Below are 27,467 nucleotides of genomic sequence, written 5' to 3' on the forward strand. Positions count from 1 at the left end.
TCCGGTGGTTCTGGGTTTACCGTGGTTAAGCAAGCACAATCCAACCATCGATTGGCAAGCTAGACAGATTCTGGATTGGGGTGATTATTGCATTCACAATTGTCTAAATACGTATTTTTCTGTTTTAACTACTAAGACATTACCCTCTTTTATATCTGATTTTGCCGATGTATTTTCTGAGAGTGGATGCCAGGATTTACTTCCGCATCGGGAATATGATTGTCCTATCAACCTTATTCCTGGAGCTGTTGCCAAAATCTAGGTTGTATAACCTTTCTGGACCTAAAAGACTGGCAATGAGAGTATATTGCAGAGATTTTGGCTAAAGGACACATGAGACCTTCCAAGTCTCCAGTGGCAGCAGGGTTCCTTTTTGTTAAAAAAAAAAGGTCTTCGGCCATGTCTGGATTTCCGTGAACTCAATCGGATTACTGTCCGTGATCCTTGGCGCCAAGGTGTTCTCCACGTTGGACTTAAGGAGGGGAAAAAATCTGGTTAGGATCAAGGAAGGGAATGAATGGAAGACAGCTTTTAACCCCTTAGGTACCGAGTCATTTTTCACCTTAAAGAGGACCTTTCATCAGGCTAGCTCCAAATGTAGATGAAATTTCCGAATTTCACTTTTTTGGCAGATTTTCCATTTTAATCAATTTTTTCCAGTAACAAAGCAAGGGTTAACAGCCAAACAAAACTCAATATTCATTACCCTGATTCTGTAGTTTACAGAAACACTCCATTTATGAATTTAAACGGCAGGGCGCAAAAGGAAAGTAACGCCATATGGTTTTTGGAGGGCAGTTTTCAATGGGATAATTTTAAGTTGCTATGTCACATTTGAAGACCCCCTGATGAACCCCTAGAGTATAAACCACCCCAAAAAAGACCACATTTTGGAAACTACGGGATAAGGTGGCAGTTTTGTTGGTACTATTTTAGGGTACATATGATTACATAATTTTTTAGTGTCTCCATATTCTAAAAGCCATAGTTTTTGTTTGGGGGGGGGCTAATTTTTTGCAGTATGAGATGACAGTTTGTACTATTTTGGGGTGCATATGACTTTTTGATCGCTTGCTATTACACTTTTTGTGATGTAAAGTGACAAAAAAATAGATTTTTTGACACAGTTTTTTTTTTTACGGTGTTCACCTGAGGGGTTAGATCATGTGGTGTTTTTATAGAGCAGGTTGTTATGGACGCGGCGATACCTAATATGTTTTTTTTTTTTTTTACATTTAACATTAAACAAAAAAAAATCATGTTTTAGTGTCTCCATAGTCTGAGAGCTATAGTTTTTTTTATTTTTTGGGTGATTGTCTTAGGTAGGGGCTCATTTTTTGCGGGATCAGGTGACGGTTAGATTGGTACTATTTTGGGGGGCTCACGCCTTTTTAATCGCTTGGTGTTGCACTTTTAGTGATGTAAGGTGACAAAAAAAAATGATTTTTTTTTTTAGCACAGTTTTTATTTTTTGGACGGTGCTCATCTGAGGGGTTAGGTCATGTGATATTTTATAGCGCCGGTCGATGCGGCGCTACTTTTCTTTTTTTCCCTATTTTTTGCAATTTTTTTTAACTTTATTTTGGGAAAAGGATGCTTTTTTTCACTTGAAACTATTCGTTTTTTTTTATAAAACTTAATTTTTTGTCCCCACTCTGGGACTTCAACTTTTGGGGGTCTGATCCCCTTTACAATGCATTCCAATACTTCTGTATTATAATGCATTGGCTGTAAGTGTATTACACAGTGTAATACAGGGGGCTGGATCTCACAGGCTGTCACGGAAGGCAACCACGATGCCTAAGGAAATCATCGGGCTGCCTTCCCTGCCATCGGGGTCCCCATCACAGCAGTGCAGCGACCCGATGGCAGTTCCTTCCCTGCACGTACATCGCGCGTGCCACGGTCAGCGCTGACTGCGGCACATCAAGGTTTAATGCAAGCTTCTGCACTGCCAGATCAGCCCGCCGTGCATGTACTGTGGAATGCGGTCTGGCACTACTTTCCCCGCCCTACATGTACGACAAAATGCATTATGGGGTATATACTCCTGAGGGGCACTTTGAGAACCTGGTCATTCCTTTTGGGTTGATCAATGCTCCAGCGGTTTTCCATCATTTTGTGAAATACATTTTTCATCACCTTGTGGGGAGGTTTGTAGTCATGTATTTAGATGACATTCTAATTTATTCTCCAGACGTGGAGACTCATCAGGATCACGTTAGACAGGTGTTACAGATCCTAAGAAATAATAAATTGTATGCAAAATTAGAGAAATGTGTTTTTGCGGTACACGAGGTGCAGTTTTTGGGCTACCTGCTGTCATCTTCAGGTTTTTAAATGGATCCAGAGAAAGTCCATGCTATATTGGACTGGTATCGACCCGAAAATCTGAAGGCTCTTATGCGGTTTTTGGGGTTCACCAACTATTACTGAAATTTTTTTCTGAACTATTCGACAATAGTAAAACCCTTAACTGACATGACTAAGAAAGGGACTGGTGTCTCAGTGTGGTCTGATTCGGCATTGCGAGCCTTTTCTGCGATTAAGGAATGCTTCTCTTCCGCCCCTATATTGGTGCAGCCAGATGTATCACAACCTTTCATTGTGAAGGTGGGGGTAGAAGCAGTTTTATCGCAGGGCCCGTCACCTGGTAAATGGCATCCATGTGCCTCTTTGTCTAAAAAAAATAGATGTGGGAAACAGAGAGTTACTGGCCATGAAGTTGGCTTTTGAGGAATGGTGTCATTGGATGGAAAGGGCGATTCCTCCGATCACGGTGTTTACAGATCACAAAAACCTGGAGTCGGCTAAACGACTGAACCCAAGGCAGGCCAGATGGTCTTTGTTTTTCACCAGATTCAATTTCACTGTCAGCTATCATCCTGGGAATAAGAACGTCAAGGCAGATGCTTTGTCACGTAGTTTTCCTGGAGGTGGTGATTTTGAAAATCCGAGTCCTATACTGTCGGAAAGAATGTTAATATCCACCCTATACCCTGACCTAGAGGTGAAGGTTTTAGAGGCCCAGGGAGATGCACCAGATTCTTGTCCCTCTGGGAAACAGTTTGTGCCATCGGAATTGCGTCACAAAGTGTTTGAGGAACATCACTGTACGGTTCTTACCGGACACCCTGGGAGCAGATCCACTGCCGACCTCATCTCTCGTAGATTTTGGTGGCCGGGGGTTGCGTAAGTGTGTTGAGGGCTATGTGTTAGGCCTCATGCACACGACCGTTGTTTAGGTCCGTATCGATGCCGGCCCATTCACTTCAATGGGGCCACAAATGGTGCGGACAGCACTCCATGTGCTGTCCGCATCCGTTGCTCCATTCCGTGACCCCACAAAAAACAAAAAAAAAATAGAACATATCCTATTCTTGTCCATTTTGCGAACAAGAATAGGCATTTCTACAGCGGATCGCAAAAAAAACGGAACGGTCGAGTGCATGAGGCCTTAGCCTGTAGTACCTGTGCATGCGCTAAGGTGACCGGCAGTTTGGCACATTTTCTGGTTTAGATACTTCTGGTATCCCTGAGGAGGAACAGTTTTCGTCATCATGGTCATCTATATGGCGGAAAATTCAAGATAACTTGATGAATATGGGCAACAAGTATAAACATGTGGCTGACAGGAAACGTATGAAAGATCCGGACCTAAGAGTGGGTGATTCTGTGTGGCTGTCCACAAGAAACATTAAGTTGAAGGTACCTTAATGGAAGTTGGGTCCAAGATTTATTGGTCCATATCAGATCACTGCCATTATTAATCCTGTAGCGTTTCGTCTTGAACTCCCTCAGGTCCTGAAAATTCATAATGTGTTTCATAAATCTTTGTTGAAGAGATATGTTGAACCTTTGGAGCCGTCTTCCTTGCCACCCACTCCTGTCATGGTGGACGGTAGTTTGAAATTTCAGATCGCTAAGATAATTGACTCTCGAGTTCTCCGTAGATCTTTTCAGTATCTTGTTCAGTGGAAGGGTTATGGACCAAAGGAGAGGATGTGGGTACCGGCATCTGATGTGAATGCCAGTCGTTTGGTGAAAGTTTTTTACAGGTCTCACCCAAATAAGGTCGGTCCTGGGTGTCCGCAGGTCACCTGTAGAAGGGGGGGAACTGTCACAGACGTTCCTGCGACAAGAGATCGGTGAGACTGGCAACACGTGGTTTGATCTGACATGTTTTCCGTTTGGTTCAAATGACGTCTGTGTTGTTGATGGTGCTTTCCGCACCTTCCTTCCCCAGGTGTGGCTATTAGAGTCATTTAACCTTCTCTATTTATAGTTGCTTCTCCCACAATGCTGTGCGGTTTATATCTTCTGTTTGGACTAGAGTTGTTGCGATACCAAATTTTTTATTCGATTTCGATACCATAAAAAAGTATTGTGATACTCGATACCATGCGAAAAAAAATAAACCCAAAAAGCCACGTGCATTCCGCATTTTTAAAAAATTGTGAATCATGCAATTTTTTTTTTTTTGTTCCGGCATTCACCGCATAGATTTTTATTTTTTATTTTAATAGTTTGGACTTTTCGGACGTGGTGATATGTTTATTTATTTATTGTTTATATAATTTATATGTAATTTATACTTAATATTTTGGTGTTTTTTTTTTACTTTTTATTTAATAACTATTTCACCCCTTAGGGGCTAGAACCTGGGATTTTTTCGTCCCTTGAATTGGGTGAATAGGACCTCACACTCTCCCTGCTGCTCTGTTCACAAAGCAGCACGGAGCCGACTATGGCAGCCAGGGCTTCAGTAGCGTCCTGGCTGCCATGGTACCTGATCGGAGCCCCAGGATTACACTGCTGGAGCTCCGATAAGAACTGCCACCAATGAGGAGGGGAGGACCCTATGGCCGCTGCCACCATCGATTTTAATACTGGGGGGGTTGAGGGGGGGCGGGCGCACTGCCCCACCAATGATAATTAACCTTTAATACAGGAGGCGGGTACTGGCAGCAAATCAGCAACAGTTAACCCCTCAGGTGCAGCTGATCAATGTGCCCCAGTTACAGTCTCCTGCTCCATATGCTAATTACTATCAGAGCGATCCGAGAAGGAACACCCAGGAGAGAAGCCGATGTCTCCTCCCCATTGCTCCGATAGTAGTATCTAGCATATAGAGCAGGAGACTGTAACTGGGGTACAGCGGGCGAACGGAGCGGCGCCAAGGAATAATAGTAGGTGCAGGGAGATCCCTGGGTGCCGCTCTATGTAGCCTGGTAGTCAGTAAGGATTTTTGTTAGGGTTGTCACTAGAAGGTGTCCATTTTCCTTCACTAGTTCTCAGGCCTTATTCCCTGTTCCCCCCTTCCCTCCTATGCTCGGTGTGGTGAAGTGTGACATTTACTGGCTCTACAAGCGGCATATGATGCTGGTGCCTGTCACAGACTGTGGCCGATCCGCCTTATCTAAGCCATAAACAGATCAAACAAGCAATAAACCCCTGACTCCATGAGTCATACACTGTAGTACCTATACCACCTCATCTACATAACCTGTCTATTTCTTTTCAATTTTCTAATATATTTGCTACTAGGAAAGCAGAGCGATGACCAATATGGCTGCCATTACAGCTCCACATAGGGGTTGTCCTCTCCTAGGCTCCTCTATGATGATGATACAACCTCACCACTGTACCACTACTGATTTTGCTGGGGAAAATTCCCCAAGTGCAGAATTTATAATCAGGTGAACATCGGGGGTAGGGTGGGGGGTATCTATAAATTCTATCAGATGATTTGACATAATCTGAACCCCCACGACGGTTCCTTGCCTTCCACCCATAAAAAAATGTTGACGGTTGTAGATGACGAGAGGGCGTTATGTCACACAACCTCTTCGAACAGGATGTAGCCATGTTTAGTTCAGCTGATAAGATGGTTCGATGATATCAAAGGCAGATACATGGAGGTTGCACTCTGGGGCCCCCGTCCCCACCCTGAACTCTGCCCGGGCAGATACGTGCGGCAAGAGGAAACTTCTCCAGCCCAGATCAATATGTCTTGATGTCACACATTCCAACAGACGTAGATCAATGGTTTGTTTCAGGAGCAATCAATATACAGTAAAACTTTCCATGATGTTATTCACGCAACGCAGTCATAAAGGGGGTGTCCAGTGTAGACAAGCCCTTTTAGAAAAACAGTCCCCTTCGAAAAGTGCCTAATAATGAGACTAGGGATGAGCAAAGTATTCAAAAATTCCATTCGGCTGGTTCATCAAAATTTGCTTTGTCATGAGTGCATTTCTTTGTAAGTAGTGGGTGCAATGACATCATTCCACCCCTCAGATGCCACGTCCATAGCTGATCGCGGCATCTGATATTAATTACAGAGTGTAAAATAAAATAAAAATAAACATACTTATCTCACCCATTTTATCGCGATGGGCCGGACACCATAATCTCGATTCAAGATCTGGTGCAAAATCTGGCCAGCGTGGTGACGTCATACGTCACCGCGATATCTTCAAGCAAGATGGTGGCGGCCCATCCATCGCGATCAAATAGATTTTTTTTACACTACCACGAGAAAATTCTGCTTCATGGCGAATAAAATTTGTCCTGAAAATGGACTTTGATTCGCTCAACACTAAAGGAGACCATGGATGCATAATATGGCTCCATAAGACAGGCTTTATACTTATGACATTGCCCTTGTGCATGAGCCTTAAGAGGCTTCCCACCAGTGGCATCCATAGGATCAGGCAACAAGAACAAGGGCCACTTTTACCTGGTGCGGCCATCACTGCTTTCATTATATCTTCTGTTCTTAGGACAGATGGACAAACGTTTATGGGGAAAATGTTGCATGTGTGCCACTACTCGATGTCCCTTCACCCCGCCTCAACCCAGTAGACTACTGCCATGAACAAGTCTACCAATGCCCCTGCTGTTCCCCACCTACAAAATACTTATGCAGCCATAAATAAAAACATTTGGGGTAGTTAAAGGGGTTTTCCGAGGCCGGGAGCCCCTTTTCATACGGTTTGGTTAAAAAAAATACTCATCTGTCACTGATACTCTGGTTCCAGTGCCAAGCTCTCTTATCTTCTGGTGGACCAGATGTGTGGTGTTCAGTCAACTGGCCAATCAATAAGTCTCAGTAGTGGTCACCGTGCTTGCACACAACACCACTGAGGCATTGATTGGCCATCAGAAATGACACGTGTGTAGATGGCATGTCACACTTCCGGTCCAGTGGGAACAGGAAGTGGAGGAAAAAGAAGCTCGGCGTTGGAACCTGCAACCCTGTCTACATATATGAAAAGGGTTTACTGGTCTTGGAGAACTACTTTTAAAAACTACCTCTTTGTCCCCTTTACGAGGCTTGGAAATTTTGGGAAGTCGATTATTTAAAGGGGTATTCCTATCTTAAATTGCTAGGCCAGGGATGTCAAACTCGATGCCCTCCAGCTGTTGCAAAACTACAACTCCCATCATGCCTGGGCATACTACAGCTATCAGGGAATGATGGGAGTTGTAGTTTTGCAACATCTGGAGGGCCATGAGTTTGACATCCATGTGCTAGGCTGTGGAATTAGTGGAGGTCTGACCTCTAGGACCCCCAACCTATCCTAAGAATAAAGGGGTTGCAACACCTTCCTGTTCCTTCACTTTTCACTACTAGTATTACTTGGCATCTGTCCTCATGGTTGCGCAGTCCTCTGACGCTTCTTCATCCTCCCAGAGGGAAGGTCTTGAAACAAGTCTGGGTGGGACGGAGAGTCACAGTCACCAAATGTTGGTCACCTACGCAGAAAGATAAGCGCTTGTTGCCTACTTGCTAAACATCTTGGTTGTCCTACTTAGCTGGATGTGTCCAGAAAGTCAAGGTCGCATGACCATAAGTGGGCTGGAATCTGAATCTTGGCCCCAAAAATTCAAGAAATGGCCTGAGGTTCCATGAATACTTGGATCTTGATAGTATTTAATACCTGTGGTAGGGACAAGCTGAAATGTGAGAGGTCTGGGAGGACTTTACAGAGATAAGGAATGGAATAACGGAAGCTGAAACAATGGGGGAATGCCAAGAGCTTGTATATTGTTATCTCTGGAAGATCTGTGATTGCAGGTCATGTTCCGTCACCGATAATATGAAGCGCTGATAAGGATGGATGCTCCGAAGGTTGAGTCGCTGTATTGTGTCACCTGGCAGTGATAATACCGCTGATAACCTCCAGGATTTAAGGCTGCTTTACACTGCACGATGCTACCGTCGAAGGGAAGGAAGCGGTTCTTTCCGACAGTCGGCTTCTTGCTCAGAGGAGGAGACCAAGGCATTTACATGCTGCGATCACCTGCACAGTGTGAGAACAATGGATCGCTGTTTAGAAAGCAGGAACTGCTGCCCAGAAGCGATGATTGGTGGTGCCTGCATGAACGCCAGGATCACCCAATGAACGACTGTTTCGCTTGTTCATCAGGCAGCACATTTAGATGGGCAGATTGTCGGAAATGAGCAATCACAGGAGAGGTCATTCCCTATAATCTGCCTGAAAATCGGGCAGTGTAAAGGCACCTTTAGAAAATAGCTGGAGAACACGTCATCCCGGACTCCCATGATGACACTTCTGTTCTGTGGTCCGGTAGCTCAGTAATCATAGGGAAATGGTGTGGATACAATCTGGGTCCACGTACATATGGATAAACTTTCAGAGATGGCAATGAATATATCTGAAGTATACGGCATAAGACCACAGACTGGCTGCAGCGGTCTCGTTGAGTATACAAATACATCACTAATGAACCCAGAGAGTTTACTGGCATCTTCTGTGATGTGAACAGTTTCCCTGTCTTTGGGCAGTTTTATTTTTTATTACCTTGGACAACCACCATAAGCCAGAATGGGGTTCAGCCTCAATATCAACAGAACAGTTCACATTCACTGACAGCAGGCAGAGATCTTGAAAATGATGAGGAATATAAAAGGACAGTATTTCTGGACTGTAAAATATACCCATGTTTAGAAAACAGACACTAAAGGGGTTGCGCAGGCAATATATACTGATGACCTATCCACAGGATAGGTCATTAATATCTGATCTGCGGGGGTCTGACACCCAGCACCCCTGCCGGTCAACTTTTTGAAGAGGAGGTGGTGCGCTGTGTAGAGCTGCTTCCTCTTCATTAAACTACTAGTTGTGTCCCTTGCATCGGCGGCGCAGTGTAATGTAAGTGAATGGAGCCAGTACTCATTACACTGCACTGCCAAGAGGACAGGCAGTGTAATGAAGAGGAAGCAGGTCATCAATATACAGACATGGATAAAACTGTTCCGTTAAAGAAAGAAAAACCCCAAATGGTCACTGAAATAACTGACAAAAGTAATAATTAATAAAAATGGACTGAAAATCATTGCTTTTGGAAGTTGTTCTGGGCTCTTTGGTTCCCATGTGTATTATTCATCTCTTCAATTTGTCATCAATTTTCCTCTTGCAGCTACGTCCAGGGAGGTTAGCTACAGTCCTGAGACCGCAAAACTTCTGAATAATATGTGCAACTGTAGTAACAGGATGATGGTCTTATAGCCTTTACTTTTAACATGTCTGTCTAGACTTTTCTCACCATAGTATCAAACAGCTCAGTGACTACTTTCACCCTTAGAATAGGCAGAATGACCGATTACATGTTTGAAGACCCTCGTGATGCTGATTACAGGACACACCCGAGTTTAACATGTCCCTATGGTCAAATTATTTTCAATCTTTTCTAGGGGTTCCATCGTTTCTGTCCAGGCCAGTTTCATTAGCTTGTTTTATAAATTTTTCTGTTGAACCCCAATGTCTGATTTTCAGTACATTTTTTTATTTATCATTACTTCTGTCAGTTATTGCAGTGACCATTGTGGGTTTTTCTTTTAACGGAAAGCTACCTACAATTTTGTCCACGTGTGTATATTGCCTACACCATGGATGTCAAACTCATGGCCCTCCAGATGTTGCAAAACTACAACTACCATCATTCCCTGATAGCTGTAGTATGCCCAGGCATGATGGGAGTTGTAGTTTTGCAACAGCTGGAGGGCCACGAGTTTGACATCCCTGGCCTACACAAACCCAAGTACTGAACGGGTTAATGCCTGTTTCATTGGTGGCCTGGAGTGATGGATTAAAATGTTGCCTGCTTCCCTGATGGCTGAGGATAATGAGGCTGTTAATGCTCAACTCCTTGGTGGTCTGGCGTTATAGAGGGGCGAGTACTAGCTTCTATGGTAGTAAACAGGTTAATGCTGGTTTCCTTGGTGGTCTAGGGTAGTGGAGTTAACACCTAGTATCCTGGTGGTCTAGAGTAGTGGAGGTATTAATACCTAGTATCCTGGTGGTCTAGGGTAGTGGAGGTATTAATACCTAGTATCCTGGTGGTCTAGGGTAGTGGAGGTATTAATACCTAGTATCCTGGTGGTCTAGGGTAGTGGAGGTATTAATACCTAGTATCCTGGTGGTCTAGGGTAGTGGAGGTATTAATACCTAGTATCCTGGAGGTCTGATGGGATAGGGATGTGTTAATGCCTACATCTCAGGTGGTCTAAGATAGGAGAAGTGTTAATACCTAGTTCCTTGGTGGTCTAGGGTGGTGGAGAGGGTAACATAAAAGACACAAACGCAGTACATGAGGTGTCTCAATATTTACCTCATAACACAGGGATATAAATCCCATAATGTTCACCAGAAACTGACAATAATAAAAATAATTGACCATAAGCAATAAAATATGAGGACCTATCAATTCCAAACTCCCTTTAGGAGCAGCCGGGGCGCTGTCGATACACCTAGAGACTCTGCAACTGCCGCGTCCTCTCTGCCTTGACAGGACCAGGCAGGGTAAACGTCATCATGCCTGCTCCTGTCAATGAAGTACATAGGGCGTGACAGTTGCAGAGAGAGCCGAGCCCACGAGTGACGGGTCAGCCAGTGTCAGAGGGACAAATCTGCTGACAGATGCCCTTTAAGGGTCCAGTGTTGTTAGCACCTCGATGATGTCACTGGTTCTCGGCACAATGACAGGTTTCACACCAGATCAGGAGCTTTATCCCCATTTTTGGGAGCTTAACCACTACATAAAATGTGACTATGTAGCGCAGAGGTTGTACAATACAGTAAAATTCCTTTCATCCAGCATGAGTGGGACCTGAAAGATGCCAGGGGATGAAATATTCTAGATTATTGGATAGTTAGAAAAAAAAAAAAGAAGCAGATTAAACCTTATGATAAGGGCAGAGAACCTCGGAGACCCCCAATCTGCACCTTCTTCTGGATTATCACCTGCTGGATTAAAGGAACTTCACTGAAAGCTTTTCTAATCCCACACAGACTGATGATGTTCAGGATGTCTCAGGATCCTGGCCAGCGCGGATGACCCTGAACGGAGGACCATGTCCTGGCACAATAACATCTGCCAACCTCAAAACGGTGCTCCGACTCTTCTCCTGAATTTCTGGGTTTTCACTAAGTTCCCTCCAGCTGTCCTCATCGCCTTCTCTTTCAAACACGTCCCCGGCAACCGCCACCATGCCAAGCGTTGTCCCAGGGACCAGGAGAGTGATGTCGCTTCCTGTGTGACCTGGGGTTGGAATCACCTTCAAGCCTTCTCCCCCAGGTAAGAAGTAGGGTTCTCCACCCCGAAAGTTGTGGGACACATAGGACCCGTCACGCCACAGATCATAAGACACCAGGATCTCAGCGTTGGAGAACAGATTCAGGTTGCCCGCGTGATCGGAGTGTCCGTGCGTGCAAATCACATGCGTCACGTCCTCTGGGGAGACCCCGCGGCTCCTCAAGGAATCAAGGATGAAATCCCGGGACCAAGGGCCGGCAGTGTCCACCAGTACAGTCAGAGGGCCGCGGATGAGGGTGACAGAGCCATCGGCCTGGAAACGATCGGCACCCACGTCCCTGCAGTAACCTTCCAGCAGGATGTGAACGGAATGAGGGGTGCCAGGAATGTCGTGAGTAGAGAGCGGAGACGTCACGTACTGGGGAGCAGAAAGAGGATATTGGTCAACGTTACAATTATTACTGCCCCCCCCCCACCCCCTTCCCTTTTTAAGGTCTGCTACACTGATTAATAGCACTGACGGAGTCCGGATACCTGGTTGTCAGGCGGCACATTCCTAGTAACCAGTAGGGTTGCCACCTTTCCCCTCCAAAAAATATGGACAAGATAAAACTGGGCGTGTCTTATTTGGCGCAATTGGTCACATATATATATATATTTTTTTAATTTTTTTTTAAAATAAAACGTACTTTTTTCCGTGTTAAGGACACCGCTGTGTGTTTACCATTTATGAAATCTCTATTTTAAAGTTGTCTCTCCCAGGTATTAAACTCACAACCTTCTACTTTGAAGGCAGAGACTCTAACCACTGAGCCATAGAGCTCAACGCCAGCAACCAAAGACTTTCTACGGCTCAAAACTTCAGTAGGATCCTCCCCATGTATTGTGTATTTACCTATACAATGTACTGGACTCTACAGAGATCTCTCTATACACCAGGACATTCTATAGGAGTTTTTATTTTTTTCTTTACATTCCAGGACATTATATATATATTTTATGTAATCGCAAAAAAAAAATGTTATAGCACAAAATGCAGTAAATAATCACAAAACCGTCCGTTACAAAAGGAGAACAATCTAAATAATCGAAGCATCGTCTCCATCAAATGAGGGAAAAGAACGTCACCTGAGATGGCGCTTCCATTCTTTTAAATTGTTCTATAATGGACAGGTGTGTGATTATTGTAAGGGCTCTTTCACACCTGCGTTCTTGTCTTCTGGCATAGAGTTCCGTCGTCGGGGCTCTATGCCGGAAGAATCCTGATCAGTTTTATCCTAATGCATTCTGAATGGAGTGAAATCCGTTCAGGATGTCTTCAGTTCCGGACCGGAACGTTTTTTGGCCGGAGAACATACCGCAGCATGCTGCACTTTTTGCTCCGGCCAAAAATCCTGAAGACTTGCCGCAAGGCCGGATCCGAAATTAATGCCCATTGAAAGGCATTGATCCGGATCCGGCCTTTAGCTAAACGTTGTTTCGGCGCATTGCCGGATCCGACGTTTAGCTTTTTTAGAGTGGTTACCATGGCTGCCGGGACGCTAAAGTCCTGGCAGCCATGGTAAAGTGTAGTGGGGAGCGGGGGAGCAGCATACTTACCATCCGTGCGGCTCCCGGGGCGCTCCAGAGCGACGTCAGGGTGCCTCAAGCGCATGGATCACGTGATCGCATGGCATGTCATCCATGTACATGGGGCGCTCTGACGTCATTCTGGAGCGCCCCGGGAGCCGCACGGATGGTAAGTATGCTGCTCCCCACTACTACTATGGCAACCAGGACTTTAATAGCGTCCTGGCTGCCATAGTAACACTGAACGCATTTTGAAGACGGATCCGTCTTCAAATGCTTTCAGTTCACTTGCGTTTTTCCGGATCCGGCGTGTAATTCCGGCAAGTGGAGTACACGCCGGATCCGGACAACGCAAGTGTGAAAGAGCCCTAATTTAACATTTTTTTTTAAATTGCTAAAAATATATATATATAAAAAAAGTCCTGGTATATACATGAAAAACCTCCCATACAACGTCCTGGCGTGTGCAGAGATATATCTGTAGATTCCAGTACATTGTACATCCGAATACATGGGAAAAATACACGTTTTTAGCCACAGAAAACCTTCCATTTCCTAGCAGTGAGCTCTATGGCTCAGGGGTTAGAGACTACGCCTTCAATGCAGAAAGTTCTTGGCTTGATTCCTGGAAGAAATCCTGTTCTTCCAAGGATAGGGGATAACTATAAGAGACGGATCATGAGAATGGGGGCCCTGTAACCCCTGTGCTCGGCTTCCCTGGAGCTCCCATAGAAATGAATGGAGCAGCCATGACCGGTTGCTCTGCTCATTCCAGGGGGGTCCCGGTTCTCGTGATCGGTGGGGCTCCCAGCCGTAGGACCCCCACTGATCTAATAGTTATCCGGATACCCCGTTACACACACAGGGGTGTCCCCAGGCCTACTGATAGCACTCGGGGGAGTCATAACACCGGACACAGGCGATTTCTGAGAATATAGATTTAGATGGAGAATCCCTTTAAATGTTACAAGTGTCTCTCATCATTTGGTAAATATCTTATGATGAAAGAGAAAGCGGGAATCCACCACTATTCGGGGCACCAATGGCACTAACACGCTTATCCCTGCACACAAAAAAAACCTGCTGTCTGAATAAGGCCTAAAAGGGGCTGATCATGACCCCCTTTAATTTGCTATAAATCTAAATCATAAACCTCCCTAATCTGAACGAGGCCCAGCCGAGAACCAGTGCCGCGCGTCTCACCTCCATCCTGCCGCTGCTCCAGCCTTTTATAGCCAGCCTGGACACGCCTCTACCTTCTGATTGGGGCAAACGCCCGTCCATCACACTACAATCCCTCTCTCAATAAATAACAGCACAGAGGGGGCGTGTTCAAACAGCTGCGGAACTACAACTCCCATAACCCTCCACGGCAGACTAATAGCTAATTCTATACCCGACGTAGAACGGCTGAATGTCTGTATACACAACATTCGAGCAAGATAAACATTTTCAAATTTATCTAATTATTAGGAAAAAAAAAAAAAAAAGGGGCGCACACAAATGAGAAACCATGACTCATTATCTGCGCATGCGGCAGTTCGGCTCTCCGCTTGCGCATGCGCATAGCTCTGGCTGACAGGTCCTGGCAGATGCATACTGACATCGTCACTGTTCTAAACCAGCGTTGGAGTGACGCGGCTGCGGACAGATTAGTACAATGTTTTTGGCTCCTGCCAGGCCCCGGAGAATTGTCTAATCTCTCTGCATAACTCCTAGGCTGTACCTACCTCGGCTTCGTGTACCGTCCTGCCAGGATATTATTGCGCTGCAGACAGCCGGAAGTTGACCCTGGGAACCGGAAGGAGTTAAGTGGACGGTACAGGAGAGCGGCGGTGAGTGCCGGGGAGCTGTGATAGTGTATTATAATATATGTGCAGCTTATAATGGGGGAGGGGCAAACTGATAATAGGAAGGATGGACGGAAACTATTACTTGTGATAACTGCTGCAGAACTTTTTTTTTTTTTTTTAAATAAGTGTTAGAACAGGGATAAGTAACGTCCGGCACAGCAGCTGTTCTGAAACTACAACTCCCAGAATCCTCCTGTCACTTGTATGGGAGTAACAAGAAGAGCCAAGCAGGTGTGCATGCTGGGAGTTGTAGTTTCACAGCAGCTGGAGTGGCGAAGGTTGCTGATCCCTGTAGAAGCCTCGGGTCTGTCACTGGTATGAAGTTCTGCAGCAGCTGTGGTCTGTGAGGAGCGCCCTCCCTGACATCACATGGAAAGGAAGGCGATCAGCGTCCTAATGTCTGTCCGCTTCACCCCTCCAGGCTCTCCTGACGCGCTCTCCTGCCATGGCGGAGGTGAGGAAGATTGGGAACGCCGTCCTTCCCAGCGAGTCCATGAAAGTGATTGCAGAGTCTATAGGAGTGTCCCAGATAACCGAGGAAACCTGCCAGCTGCTCACACAGGAAGTCAGCTTCAGGATCAAGGAAGTCTTCCAGGTCAGAGGTCATCCAAAGCTTGGCGCTCCTCTTATCCCCCTACTAGGGGGCGGCGCTCCTCTTATCTCCCAGGAAGTAGGGGGCGGCGCTCCTCCTGTTCCCCGGCAGTAGGGGGCGGCGCTCCTCCTGTCCCCCGGCAGTAGGGGGCGGCGCTCCTCCTGTCCCCCGGGAGTAGGGGGCGGCGCTCCTCCTGTCCCCCGGCAGTAGGGGGCGGCGCTCCTCCTGTCCCCCGGCAGTAGGGGGCGGCGCTCCTCCTGTCCCCCGGCAGTAGGGGGCGGCGCTCCTCCTGTCCCCCGGCAGTAGGGGGCGGCGCTCCTCCTGTCCCCCGGCAGTAGGGGGCGGCGCTCCTCCTGTCCCCCGGCAGTAGGGGGCGGCGCTCCTCCTGTCCCCCGGCACTATTGCGCGGCGTTTCTCCTGGCGTTTCTCCTGTCCCCCGCTACTATTGCGCGGCACTTCTCGTGTGTCTTCGGATTATAGTGCGTCCTCCTCTGCTCTGGTGGTCATCCTTCCTCCTCTGCCGACTGCGCCCCATCTTTCATATCCTGTCACTGATTTCCTCTTCCCTCCAGGATGCCATGAAGTTCATGCATGTTGGCAAGAGACAGAAGCTGAACCCCAGCGACATTGATTCCGCGCTCAAACTGAAGAACGTAGAGGTAAGGAGGTTGGGGCACGTCTTGGGCATGTTCCGCCCCCCCCCCAATCCCGGCAGAATACTGTAGCCGGCTACTTCAGTCTCCTTCAGATACCTATAGTAAATAGCGCCTTATCTCCTCATCTCCCACAGCCGATATATGGATTCCACGCCAAGGAGTACCTGCCTTTCCGCTACGCCAGTGGAGGAGGACGCGAGCTGCACTTCTACGAGGAGAAAGAGGTCGACCTGTGTGATATAATAAGCACCCCTCTACCCCGTGTGCCCCTTGATGTCTCCTTGAAAGGTGAGTGACCTGAAGACTAGTGAATCCTGGTGATAATCTCGGCTGTAGGGTGGGAGCTGGCAATCACTCGTCACAAGCTGGAGAAGTTACACCTCCTGGTAGACTGCACCTAGTAGAAATGTTGTACCTGTACACCCGAACACTATAGGATTGGATAAACCCCCATGTGCCGGGCCCCTCACATTGAATATACTTACCCCTCTCCCCACTCCCTGTGCTGCTCCTGGTCCCCGCACCGCGGCTGCAGCTTCTCCCTGTGCACGAATGAAAAGATCCGGTGTCGGGGGGGAGCAACCAGTGGCAGATGGGGACGAGCCTCCCTAGCATCGCGGGTGACACTAGAGAGGCTCGTCCCCGCCTGCCATTGACTGCCCAACCCTGACACCGGATGTTTTCATCCGCACATGGGGATAAGCGGCCGTGCAGGGACCAGGAACGGCGCGGAGAGCCAGGTAAGTATATTCATTGTGAGGGGCCCGGCGTATGGGGGGACATTTTATACGATCGGATAACTCCTTTAAGGCTGCTGACAATGGCGGCTGTCAAGGGGTGGGGGAGATATTAGGCAGCAGGTGATGAGTCTTTGAGTGGATTAGTTGGAAGCAGAAAAACTGAGGAAGCCTAAGGATCTGAGGTACAAGTCAACTTGTGATGTCTGAGCAGCTGGGTCACACAGAAGGGTGACAGGGTTATGGGTGCCCAAGGCTCCAGTAGTTGCGGACCTGTCAGAATGCCCATGCTGACCCATGTATCAGAACTGGACCATGGAAGAATGAGGCCTGGTCTGATAAATCATGTTAACATCGTGTGGACAGCAGTAGGGATCGACTGATATTATCAGCAGATATTCAGGATTTTGAAAGTTATCAGTATCTATTTTGCCGATAACGAATCGGGAACCAGAATCGCGCTGCTGACAGCCCTGGCACTTTGAGGGAGGTTTTATGTAATTGTGTCCCCCAGTGTTGGTAGATCTGTTATAGTAACATTCTGTGCTGCATACATGGTCTGATTCACACCCGTTGGTATCTTGTAGCTCATTGGCTGAGTATAGAAGGAGTGCAGCCGGCCATCCAGGAGAACCCTCCACCAGGTGAGATATCGCATCCTCCGTCCATATCTCCCTCCTTTCTTATATTTTGCTCTCTCGCGTCTCCTTTTGATTTATTACATCACTGAATTGTATCTCCAGTTCCTAAGGAGCAGCAGAAGATTGAGGCCACCGAGCCCCTGAAGGCTGCGAAGCCAGGGCAGGAGGAAGTGGGAGGCCTGAAAGGGAAAGGCCAGGGGGCTGGTGCTATGGATGGTAAAGGTGAGCGCCCTCCTGGCACGTGTAATCCCTTGTGTTAATAGGCCTAGTCATTGACATGGCGCATGTGTCTGTGCCCTCTAGGTAAGGATAAGAAGACCGCCATACTAGAAGGTGGTCCTCTGAAGCTGAAGCCCCGCAGCATCCACGAGCTATCTGTGGAGCAGCAGCTGTACTACAAGGAGATCACAGAGGCTTGTGTCGGCTCCTGTGAAGCCAAAAGAGCGGTACGTAGACCTACAGTGACGCCTCAGCTCATATGTATACGGTGTCTTGTTACATCACCACATTAATGGTTCTTCTGTAGGAAGCCCTGCAGAGCATTGCCACCGACCCCGGCCTGTATCAGATGCTGCCACGGTTTAGCACCTTCATTTCAGAAGGGGTGAGTACTGAGTATTACATATTTTGGGGCATTGTCAGGTCTGAACCTGGATGTCCATGCCATGGAAGTCTACTTGTGAAGTTGAAGTTCTGAAAGGGATTTTCCCACTAATCACAGGTACCTGATTGGTGGGGGTCTGACTACTTAGGCCCCAAGAATGCAGCTCCAGGAGTCCTTTGTGTGAGTGGAGCGGTGGTGCACATGTGTAACCGTTGCTTGATTTACTTACATGGGGCTGCCAGAGACAGCAGAGCGCTGTACTTGGCCGTCCCACAGAAGTCCATGGAGCAGTGTTCACACATGTGCATCACATTCACATGGAGGACTCCAGGAACTCTGTTCCTGTGACTGCTGGGGATCTCAGTGATCAGGCACTTATCCCCTTAACCCGTGGTTAGTAAAACTCCCCTATCCCTTTAAGTGCCAAGAGGTGGTCTAGATGCAGACATTGCCTTTAACTGATAGGGTTTAGTAAAATGGGGCATTACCTCTCATATCTTTAGCTCCATCTACCTTCTGCCACTTTCAGATATACTGTAGTTGGTGTTTCAGTTCCTCTCCATTTTCAAGATCCTTTCTTTCTGTCAGTGAACGAAGCATTCGTATTTATATCCAGTGGTTGAAAACCTGTACACACCCAATACCTCTGACAGTCTTGATAATTCTTTCCCGTCCAGCTAGTTGGTTCAGTGTATGAGTCTAAAATCCAGGCTGTTCTGCTCTTTGAGGACCGTTTCCATTCACTGACAGCAAGCAGATATTTTGAAAATAGGAATCTATGCGATGCCTGGAAGACATTCTTCATTAGGCAGTTCAGACTGATTACAGCGATGATTCATTCTCTGTTCACATCTGCAGTGGAGCCTCCATCACAGATTGTGTCAGGTTTGGATGACGAGGTTGGTGCCGCCTGACACCAGTACAACGGTCGTGATTATACGCTGCTTCTATTTCCCGCTCAGGTACGCGTCAATGTTGTCCAGAATAACCTGGCCCTGCTCATTTATCTCATGAGGATGGTGAAGGCTCTCATGGACAACCCCACCCTCTACCTAGAGAAATACGTAAGTGTGGGGAGTCACATCTGAGGTTTTGTCCATCCTGTGTCTTGCATGAGCTATGTAATATACAGATCATAAATACCGTCCCTGTCATCCCTCTCTGGTAGCTACACGAGCTGATACCGGCCGTCATGACCTGTATCGTCAGTCGGCAGCTCTGTCTCCGGCCAGATGTGGACAATCACTGGGCTCTAAGAGACTTTGCTGCCCGGCTCATAGCACAGATCTGCAAGAACTTCAGCACGACCACCAACAATATCCAATCTCGAATAACCAAGACATTCACCAAGGTGAGAGAATCATAGACATAAAGCTAATAATTCATACATGTCGGCTAAGATACACTGTGCTTCATAATCTGTTATACAGTGTGCATCTTTTCAGGATTTTTTCACCTCCTAAGGCCTCATGCACACGGCCGTTGTTTGGGTCCGCATCCGAGCTGCAGTTTAGGCAGCTTGGATGTGGACCTTTTTACTTCAATGGGGCCGCAAAAGATGCAGATGGCACTCCGTGTGCTGTCCGCATCTGTTGCTCCGTTCCGTGGTCCGCAAAAATATATATAACCTGTCTTATTCTTGTCCGCGCTTTGTGGACAAGAATAGGCATTTTATATTGAAGGCTGTCCGTGCCGTTCCAGAAATTGCGGAACGCGCACGGACGCCATCCGTGTTTTGCGGACCGCAAAACACACCGCGGTCGTGTGCATGATATAACTACTATAATACTGCCTCCTATGTACAAGAATATAACTACTATAAGGCTAGGTCTACACGATGACATTTGTCGCGCAACGTTTTGTTGCACTTATGTGGCGCGACAATTTTTATAATGGCAGTCTATGGTGTCGCACTGCAACATGCAACATACTGCGACGCAACAGTCGCAGAAAATCCATTCGAGATGCATTTTTCTGCAACTGTTGCGTCGATGTCGCAGCGTGTCACATGTTGCAGTGCGACACCATAGACTGCCATTATAAAAATTGTTGCGCGACATTAGTGCGACAAATGTCGTCGTGTAGACCTAGCCTAATACTGCCCCCTATATACAAGAATATAACTACTATAATACTGCCCCCTATATACAAGAATATAACTACTATAATACTGCTCCTATGTACAAGAATATAACTACTATAATACTGCCTCCTATATACAATAATATAACTACTATAATACTGCTCCTATGTACAAGAATATAACTACTATAATACTGCCCTATGTACAAGAATATAACTACTATAATACTGCTCCTATGTACAAGAATATAACTACTATAATACTGCTCCTATGTACAAGAATATAACTACTATAATACTGCTCCTATGTACAAGAATATAACTACTATAATACTGCTCCTATGTACAAGAATATAACTACTATAATACTGCTCCTATGTACAAGAATATAACTACTATAATACTCCCTCCTATGTACAAGAATATAACTACTATAATACTGCTCCTATGTACAAGAATATAACTACTATAATACTGCTCCTATGTACAAGAATATAACTACTATAATACTGCCTCCTATGTACAAGAATATAACTACTATAATACTGCTCCTATGTACAAGAATATAACTACTATAATACTGCTCCTATGTACAAGAATATAACTACTATAATACTGCCTCCTATGTACAAGAATATAACTACTATAATACTGCCCTATGTACAAGAATATAACTACTATAATACTGCTCCTATGTACAAGAATATAACTACTATAATACTGCTCCTATGTACAAGAATATAACTACTATAATACTGCTCCTATGTACAAGAATATAACTACTATAATACTGCTCCTATGTACAAGAATATAACTACTATAATACTGCTCCTATGTACAAGAATATAACTACTATAATACTGCTACTATGTACAAGAATATAACTACTATAATACTGCTTCTATGTACAAGAATATAACTATTATAATACTGCCTCCTATGAACAAGGATATAACTACTATAATACTGCTCCTATGTACAAGAATATAACTACTATAATACTGCTCCTATGTACAAGAATATAACTACTATAATACTGCTCCTATGTATAAGAATATAACTACTATAATACTGCTCCTATGTATAAGAATATAACTACTATAATACTGCTCCTATGTACAAGAATATAACTACTATAATACTGCTCCTATGTACAAGAATATAACTACTATAATACTGCTCCTATGTACAAGAATATATCTACTATAATACTGCCTCCTATGTACAAGAATATAACTACTATAATACTGCCTCCTATGTACAAGAATATAACTACTATAATACTGCTCCTATGTACAAGAATATATCTACTATAATACTGCTCCTATGTACAAGAATATAACTACTATAATACTGCCTCCTATGTACAAGAATATAACTACTATAATACTGCTCCTATGTACAAGAATATAACTACTATAATACTGCTCCTATGTACAAGAATATAACTACTATAATACTGCTCCTATGTACAAGAATATAACTACTATAATACTGCCTCCTATGTACAAGGATATAACTACTATAATACTGCTCCTATGTATAAGAATATAACTACTATAATACTGCTCCTATGTACAAGAATATAACTACTATAATACTGCTCCTATGTACAAGAATATATCTACTATAATACTGCTCCTATGTACAAGAATATAACTATAGTACTGCTCCTATGTATAAGACTATAACTACTATAATACTGCCTCCTATGTACAAGAATATAACTACTATAATACTGCTCCTATGTACAAGAATATAACTACTATAATACTGCTCCTATGTACAAGAATATAACTACTATAATACTGCTCCTATGTACAAGAATATAACTACTATAATACTGCCTCCTATGTACAAGAATATAACTACTATAATACTGCTCCTATGTACAAGAATATAACTACTATAATACTGCTCCTATGTACAAGAATATAACTACTATAATACTGCTCCTATGTACAAGAATATATCTACTATAATACTGCTCCTATGTACAAGAATATAACTACTATAATACTGCCTCCTATGTACAAGAATATAACTACTATAATACTGCCTCCAATGTACAAGAGTATAACTACTATAATACTGCCTCCTATGTACAAGAATATAACTACTATAATACTGCCTCCAATGTACAAGAGTATAACTACTATAATACTGCTCCTATGTACAAGAATATAACTACTATAATACTGCTCCTATGTACAAGAATATAACTACTATTATACTGCCTCCTATGTACAAGAATATAACTACTATTATACTGCTCCTATGTACAAGAGTATAACTACTATAATACTGCTCCTATGTACAAGAATATAACTACTATAATACTGCTCCTATGTACAAGTATATAACTACTATAATACTGCCTCCTATGTACAAGAATATAACTACTATAATACTGCTCCTATGTACAAGAGTATAACTACTATAATACTGCCTCCTATGTACAAGAATATAACTACTATAATACTCCTCCTATGTACAGGAATATATCTACTATAATACTGCCTCCTATATACAAGAATATAACTACTATAATACTGCTCCTATGTACAGGAATATATCTACTATAATACTGCCTCCTATATACAAGAATATAACTACTATAATACTGCTCCTATGTACAAGAACTATTTTTTGACTCCACTTCACTCTGGACATTTCTCTTTTTGCTGTCTCCTGAGTACAGAGTTGGGTTGATGACCGCACTCCTTGGACCACACGATACGGATCTATAGCTGGCCTGGCAGAGCTGGGTCCTGATGTGAGTTTTGGGGTGATATCACACAGTTGGGGGTTCGTGGCATTGTGTTGGATTCATACTTAATCTTGTTCTTATTTTTCATTAAGGTAATTAAAACTCTGATTGTTCCTCGTCTACAAGTGGAGGGGGACAGACTCCGCAACATTCTGGAGGGGCCGGTGCTCTCCAACATTGATAAGATTGGAGCAGACCACGTGCAGAGCCTCCTGGTGGTAATGTCCCCTTACTGCTTCATGTGTAGTTTCTTGCATACTGCCTGTGTGTCTGTACGAGGAGCACACTATATGTCCACACTGCTCTGTGAAGGTTCTCCCTCATCTAGGTCATGGTAAATCGTACTAATAAGTCAGAGCAACTGGACTTTTATTTTATCTTGAAGACCTTTCTCCAGTCGTCTGACTGGCTTTCTTCATTACAATGGCTTTTACGAGAATACTAAGTACTGGTGACTCATGCTTCAGACACCGAGGTAAGGTGTTGATTGCATTTGCACGACTGAAGATATGATGTGTGATTTAAAGGGGTATTCCCATCTTAATGATCACTGTTAAATCTGTTAATAATTTAACAGGTGATCATTTTTCTAAATATATTTAATTAACAAATCCCCACCCCTTAGAAGTAAATAAACCTATACTTACCTGACTGTTGTCTTCTGTCTCCCCTGGTTACTGCTACCGCTCTTCTCAGGAATCGCGGTGGCCGCGCATGCGCAGACGACGCCTCTTCTCCCGGCCGGCCGCGATCTGTACTGAACGTGCACGCTGAGGCTGCGCATGCGCTATAGTGATTTCTTCCTGGCCAGTATAGTTTACTTGCCAGGAAGAAGTCACCAGGGCGCATGTGCGGCCTCAGCTTGCGCGTTCAGTTCATCGCGCGGCCTGGCCGGGAGAAGACTTCAATCAAGATGGAGCCCGCCGAGTGCCGAAACCAGGAAGTGGACAGCGCGCCAGGAGCAGGTAAGTATGAAATAGAATCTTGAGAATACCCCTTTAAGTTCCTCGGGTGAGGTGTTAGAGCTGCATTGTAAGTGGCAGACACCAGTCGGATGACTAGCGAAACGACTTCAAGTTAAAATACAACAATTCTAGGTGCTCTGACCTAATACTGCCGATGCTCCTGTGTTCCTACACATGCAGATGTGTACACATCTCAGTTGCCTGTTGCCACCACCAGGGGTGATCTGTTTCCAGCTATCGATGGCTTTTATTGATCTTGGTGTAAGGTTCATACAGGCCTTGTGGTGAGAACCGGCAATTGTTTAACAACTTATAAACGGTGAAGAAACCATCGCAGGCCTCTCCTTGATGTCATGCTTGGTGTTGCAGTACATTTTGCATGACTAATTCATCTTCCTGCAGAAACACTCCGCCCCGGTTCTGGTGAAACTTCGCTCTCCTCCTGACACTCCCGATGCATACCGGACAGATTATGGTTTTTTGGGCCCTACGCTCTGCTCTCACGTGATGAAGGCCAGGGCACAGAGCACCTTACAAGGACCACAGGTCAACAGAACCACCCTGACAGTGACCCAGGTAACACTTATGTTACAGTATAGTATCTCCCTGGGAAGAACATGTAGCCCGGGGAAGGTTTACAACAGTCTGACCCCTAATGATGTATTTTTGTTGTGTTTCTTCTCATCCCCGTCTTCCTCTCTCCGTCTCGTCTTCTCTCTCTCTCAGCCACGTCCTACTCTCACTCTCTCTCAGCCATCCTCCGGCTCCATCACGCCATCCCCTCGTCCACCAGGAATAATTAAGGTGCCTGGGTCCTTGACTGGGTCCTTGACTTTGCCAGTACAGACCTTAGTGAGTGCCCGTTCTGCAACTCCCACCCAGCCGTCACCACCACCCACCAAGTACATTGTGGTGTCTTCAGCCGGGAGCAGCGGGACCCAGGTAACTCCTCATTGTCTCATCTTTGTTTCTATATCTCTCCATCATGTAGTTGACCCTCCTCACTGCTGTATTGTCCTTTTACATAAAATCTTTGCTGTGTTCCTCTGCTCAAACACTTCTCCGTTTTACTGTAGCTCTTGCTTATTCCTCTCCTCCTCCTTTGACTTCCATGATCTCCTGTCCCTTAAAGGGAACCTGTCATCAAATCTTTGGTGACCTCACTGAGGGTCTGTCACTCATGAGCTAATACTAGATGGTTGCTGTGAAATCACAGCAGTCTGTGCCAGAGGAGTCCCGGTCCTTCATGAGCCCCCTCTGCCCCACCTTCGTTATCATTAGAGAGAGAGCTAGAGCTCATAAATTACTCACGACACTTCGCAGGCAGCCATGACTCTTCACCATCATGGGCTGCGATGACTAGAACAAGTTCTCAGCTGCCACCTAATAGTAGCTCATGAGTAACAGGCTCCATCCACACGTCCGCAATTTCGTTCCGCATTCTGTGGAACGGAATTGCGGACCCATTCATTTCTATGGGGCAGGACATCGTGCTGCCCGGACACGGAATTGCGGACCCACACTTCCGGGTCCGCACTTCCGTTCCGCAAAAAAATAGAACATGTCCTATTCTTGTCCGCAATTGCGGACAAGAACAGACATATTCTATTAGTGCCGGCAAAATGTGGAACGCACATTGCCGTTTTGCGGCTCCGTGGAGCCGCGAAACACGTTGCGGACGTGTGAATGGAGCCTTACACTTTATGCTCGCTTCAGTTGACGACAGGTTCCCTTTAGCTCATTGTGCTCCTACTGCTCCACGTCTTACATTTAGTAATTGTTTTTTAGGAATTGTATGCACTTTCCATCCTCTCAGCTCCTTCTGTTCTGTCATTTCTGTCTGCCCCTCCTTTAAACCTTTGTATATCTCTGACATTGCATCTTAGCTCGCTCCCCTGGCTCGCTCCTTCTTTTCATCAGTTTAGGATCGTTCAGTGTTCTCTCTCATTCTTCTGTTTTTATTTGCTTTCCTTTCGTTCTTCACTCTCTTTAACGCACTTTTCCTTCCTTCATTTCCCCTCCTTTACTAGCCATGATTTTCTAATGGTCCACTCATTTGGCGCGCTCTGTTCCCCCTCTCAGCCCTTGTTTGGTTCTGTCTGTTCATCCTCTCAGCCACTTCTTTGGCTCGCTCTATTTCTCTTCTCAGCCCTTGTTTGGTTCTGATTTCTCTCCCACTCAGCCCCCCCCCCCCCTTTGGCTCACTCTATTTCCCCTCTCATCCTCTTCCCTCTCTCATTCTCTTCCCTGGCTCGCTCTGTCTTCCCCTCTCGGCCCCTCCTGTGGCTCGCTCTGTCTTCCCCTCTCGGCCCCTCCTGTGGCTCGCTCTGTTTTCCCCTCTCGGCCCCTCCTGTGGCTCGCTCTGTCTTCCCCTCTCGGCCCCTCCTGTGGCTCGCTCTGTCTTCCCCTCTCGGCCCCTCCTGTGGCTCGCTCTGTCTTCCCCTCTCGGCCCCTCCTGTGGCTCGCTCTGTCTTCCCCTCTCGGCCCCTCCTGTGGCTCGCTCTGTCTTCCCCTCTCGGCCCCTCCTGTGGCTCGCTCTGTCTTCCCCTCTCGACCATCTAGACCATCATGTTTTTACACTTACTGCCTCCATCCTGCCTTTTTTTCTGTCTTCAGCTTCCTCCCATTCCCCCGTTATTCGCACTTGCTGGTATTTTGCTTCCCGTCAGTCTCCTCCTCTTGTAGCTTTCTTGGTTTCCATCTCCTCTCACCAACTTAGTGTAGCTTTTTACTCATTTTTGTAATTTTTTTTTTTTCAGGTTCTCACATCCTCCTCCCCATCCACACCCTGCCCCCCAGGGGTCCAGCCCATTGTGAAGCTAGTGTCAGGAGGTCAGAACAGTGCTGTTACTGGTTCCACCACCGGGGGCAGTAGTGGAATGCAGAAATACATAGTTGTATCTCTTCCACCTGCCGGAGAAAGCAAGACCCCTCAACCCTCCCCTCCCCCTTCTGCAGAGACCCCCGGCTTGTGACAAAGACTTACTATGATGTGTATGTGGTGTGTGAGAGCAGGTGCGAGAGTCATAATGTTGTTGTGTTCGTTCATTACAAGTGTTTATTTTGTGGAAAACTATAGATTGAAACATCTTGTTAATAAAACATTTTTTAAAAAGCTTCTTTTTTTGCATTCGCACACACGCTAATATTCTACATAAACTAAATTGTCTACCCTCGGATATTTAGAAAGCTGTAACTGCTCTAAACCCTGTCTGATGTCTCTACATTTCTGATGTCACCAGAAGATTGGTTTGAACGCCATTCGTCATGCAGACCTCTGCTTCTCGGCTGGAAGATACCGGAGAGGTAGTACTGGTGCAAAGGCTTCTCATTCACTAATCTGTTGTCCTAGAAAGGCCCTGAATCTGGAATGTGCAGGTGGCCGAAAGGAGAGTTGGTCTCTTGAATCTCTTCTTTCCTCCTCCTCCACCCA

At 45.6% G+C, this 27,467-nt stretch overlaps 2 protein-coding genes across 2 annotated transcripts; one reads left to right on the top strand and one right to left on the bottom strand.

Annotated features, from left to right (window-relative positions):
- Nucleotides 1-10,628: 10,628 nt before the first annotated feature.
- Nucleotides 10,629-14,377, bottom strand: MBLAC1 (metallo-beta-lactamase domain containing 1). Its single transcript, XM_044278897.1, has 2 exons — nucleotides 14,338-14,377; nucleotides 10,629-11,983 (listed from the first exon to the last, which is right to left on the bottom strand). Exons 1-2 carry the CDS (start codon nucleotides 14,341-14,343, stop codon nucleotides 11,333-11,335), a joined length of 657 nt encoding a protein of 218 aa, XP_044134832.1. The 5' UTR covers nucleotides 14,344-14,377; the 3' UTR covers nucleotides 10,629-11,332.
- A 366-nt stretch (nucleotides 14,378-14,743) lies between these two features.
- Nucleotides 14,744-27,151, top strand: TAF6 (TATA-box binding protein associated factor 6). Its single transcript, XM_044278896.1, has 15 exons — nucleotides 14,744-14,969; nucleotides 15,409-15,582; nucleotides 16,152-16,238; nucleotides 16,370-16,523; nucleotides 17,560-17,616; nucleotides 17,716-17,835; nucleotides 17,917-18,059; nucleotides 18,140-18,217; nucleotides 19,180-19,281; nucleotides 19,386-19,568; nucleotides 23,001-23,075; nucleotides 23,162-23,287; nucleotides 24,437-24,610; nucleotides 24,761-24,976; nucleotides 26,794-27,151. Exons 2-15 carry the CDS (start codon nucleotides 15,433-15,435, stop codon nucleotides 27,007-27,009), a joined length of 1,881 nt encoding a protein of 626 aa, XP_044134831.1. The 5' UTR covers nucleotides 14,744-14,969; nucleotides 15,409-15,432; the 3' UTR covers nucleotides 27,010-27,151.
- Nucleotides 27,152-27,467: the final 316 nt, after the last annotated feature.

Source organism: Bufo gargarizans, chromosome 2 (genome assembly GCF_014858855.1).
Source record: "Bufo gargarizans isolate SCDJY-AF-19 chromosome 2, ASM1485885v1, whole genome shotgun sequence".
In the NCBI taxonomy this organism is placed as follows: Eukaryota; Metazoa; Chordata; class Amphibia; order Anura; family Bufonidae; genus Bufo; species Bufo gargarizans.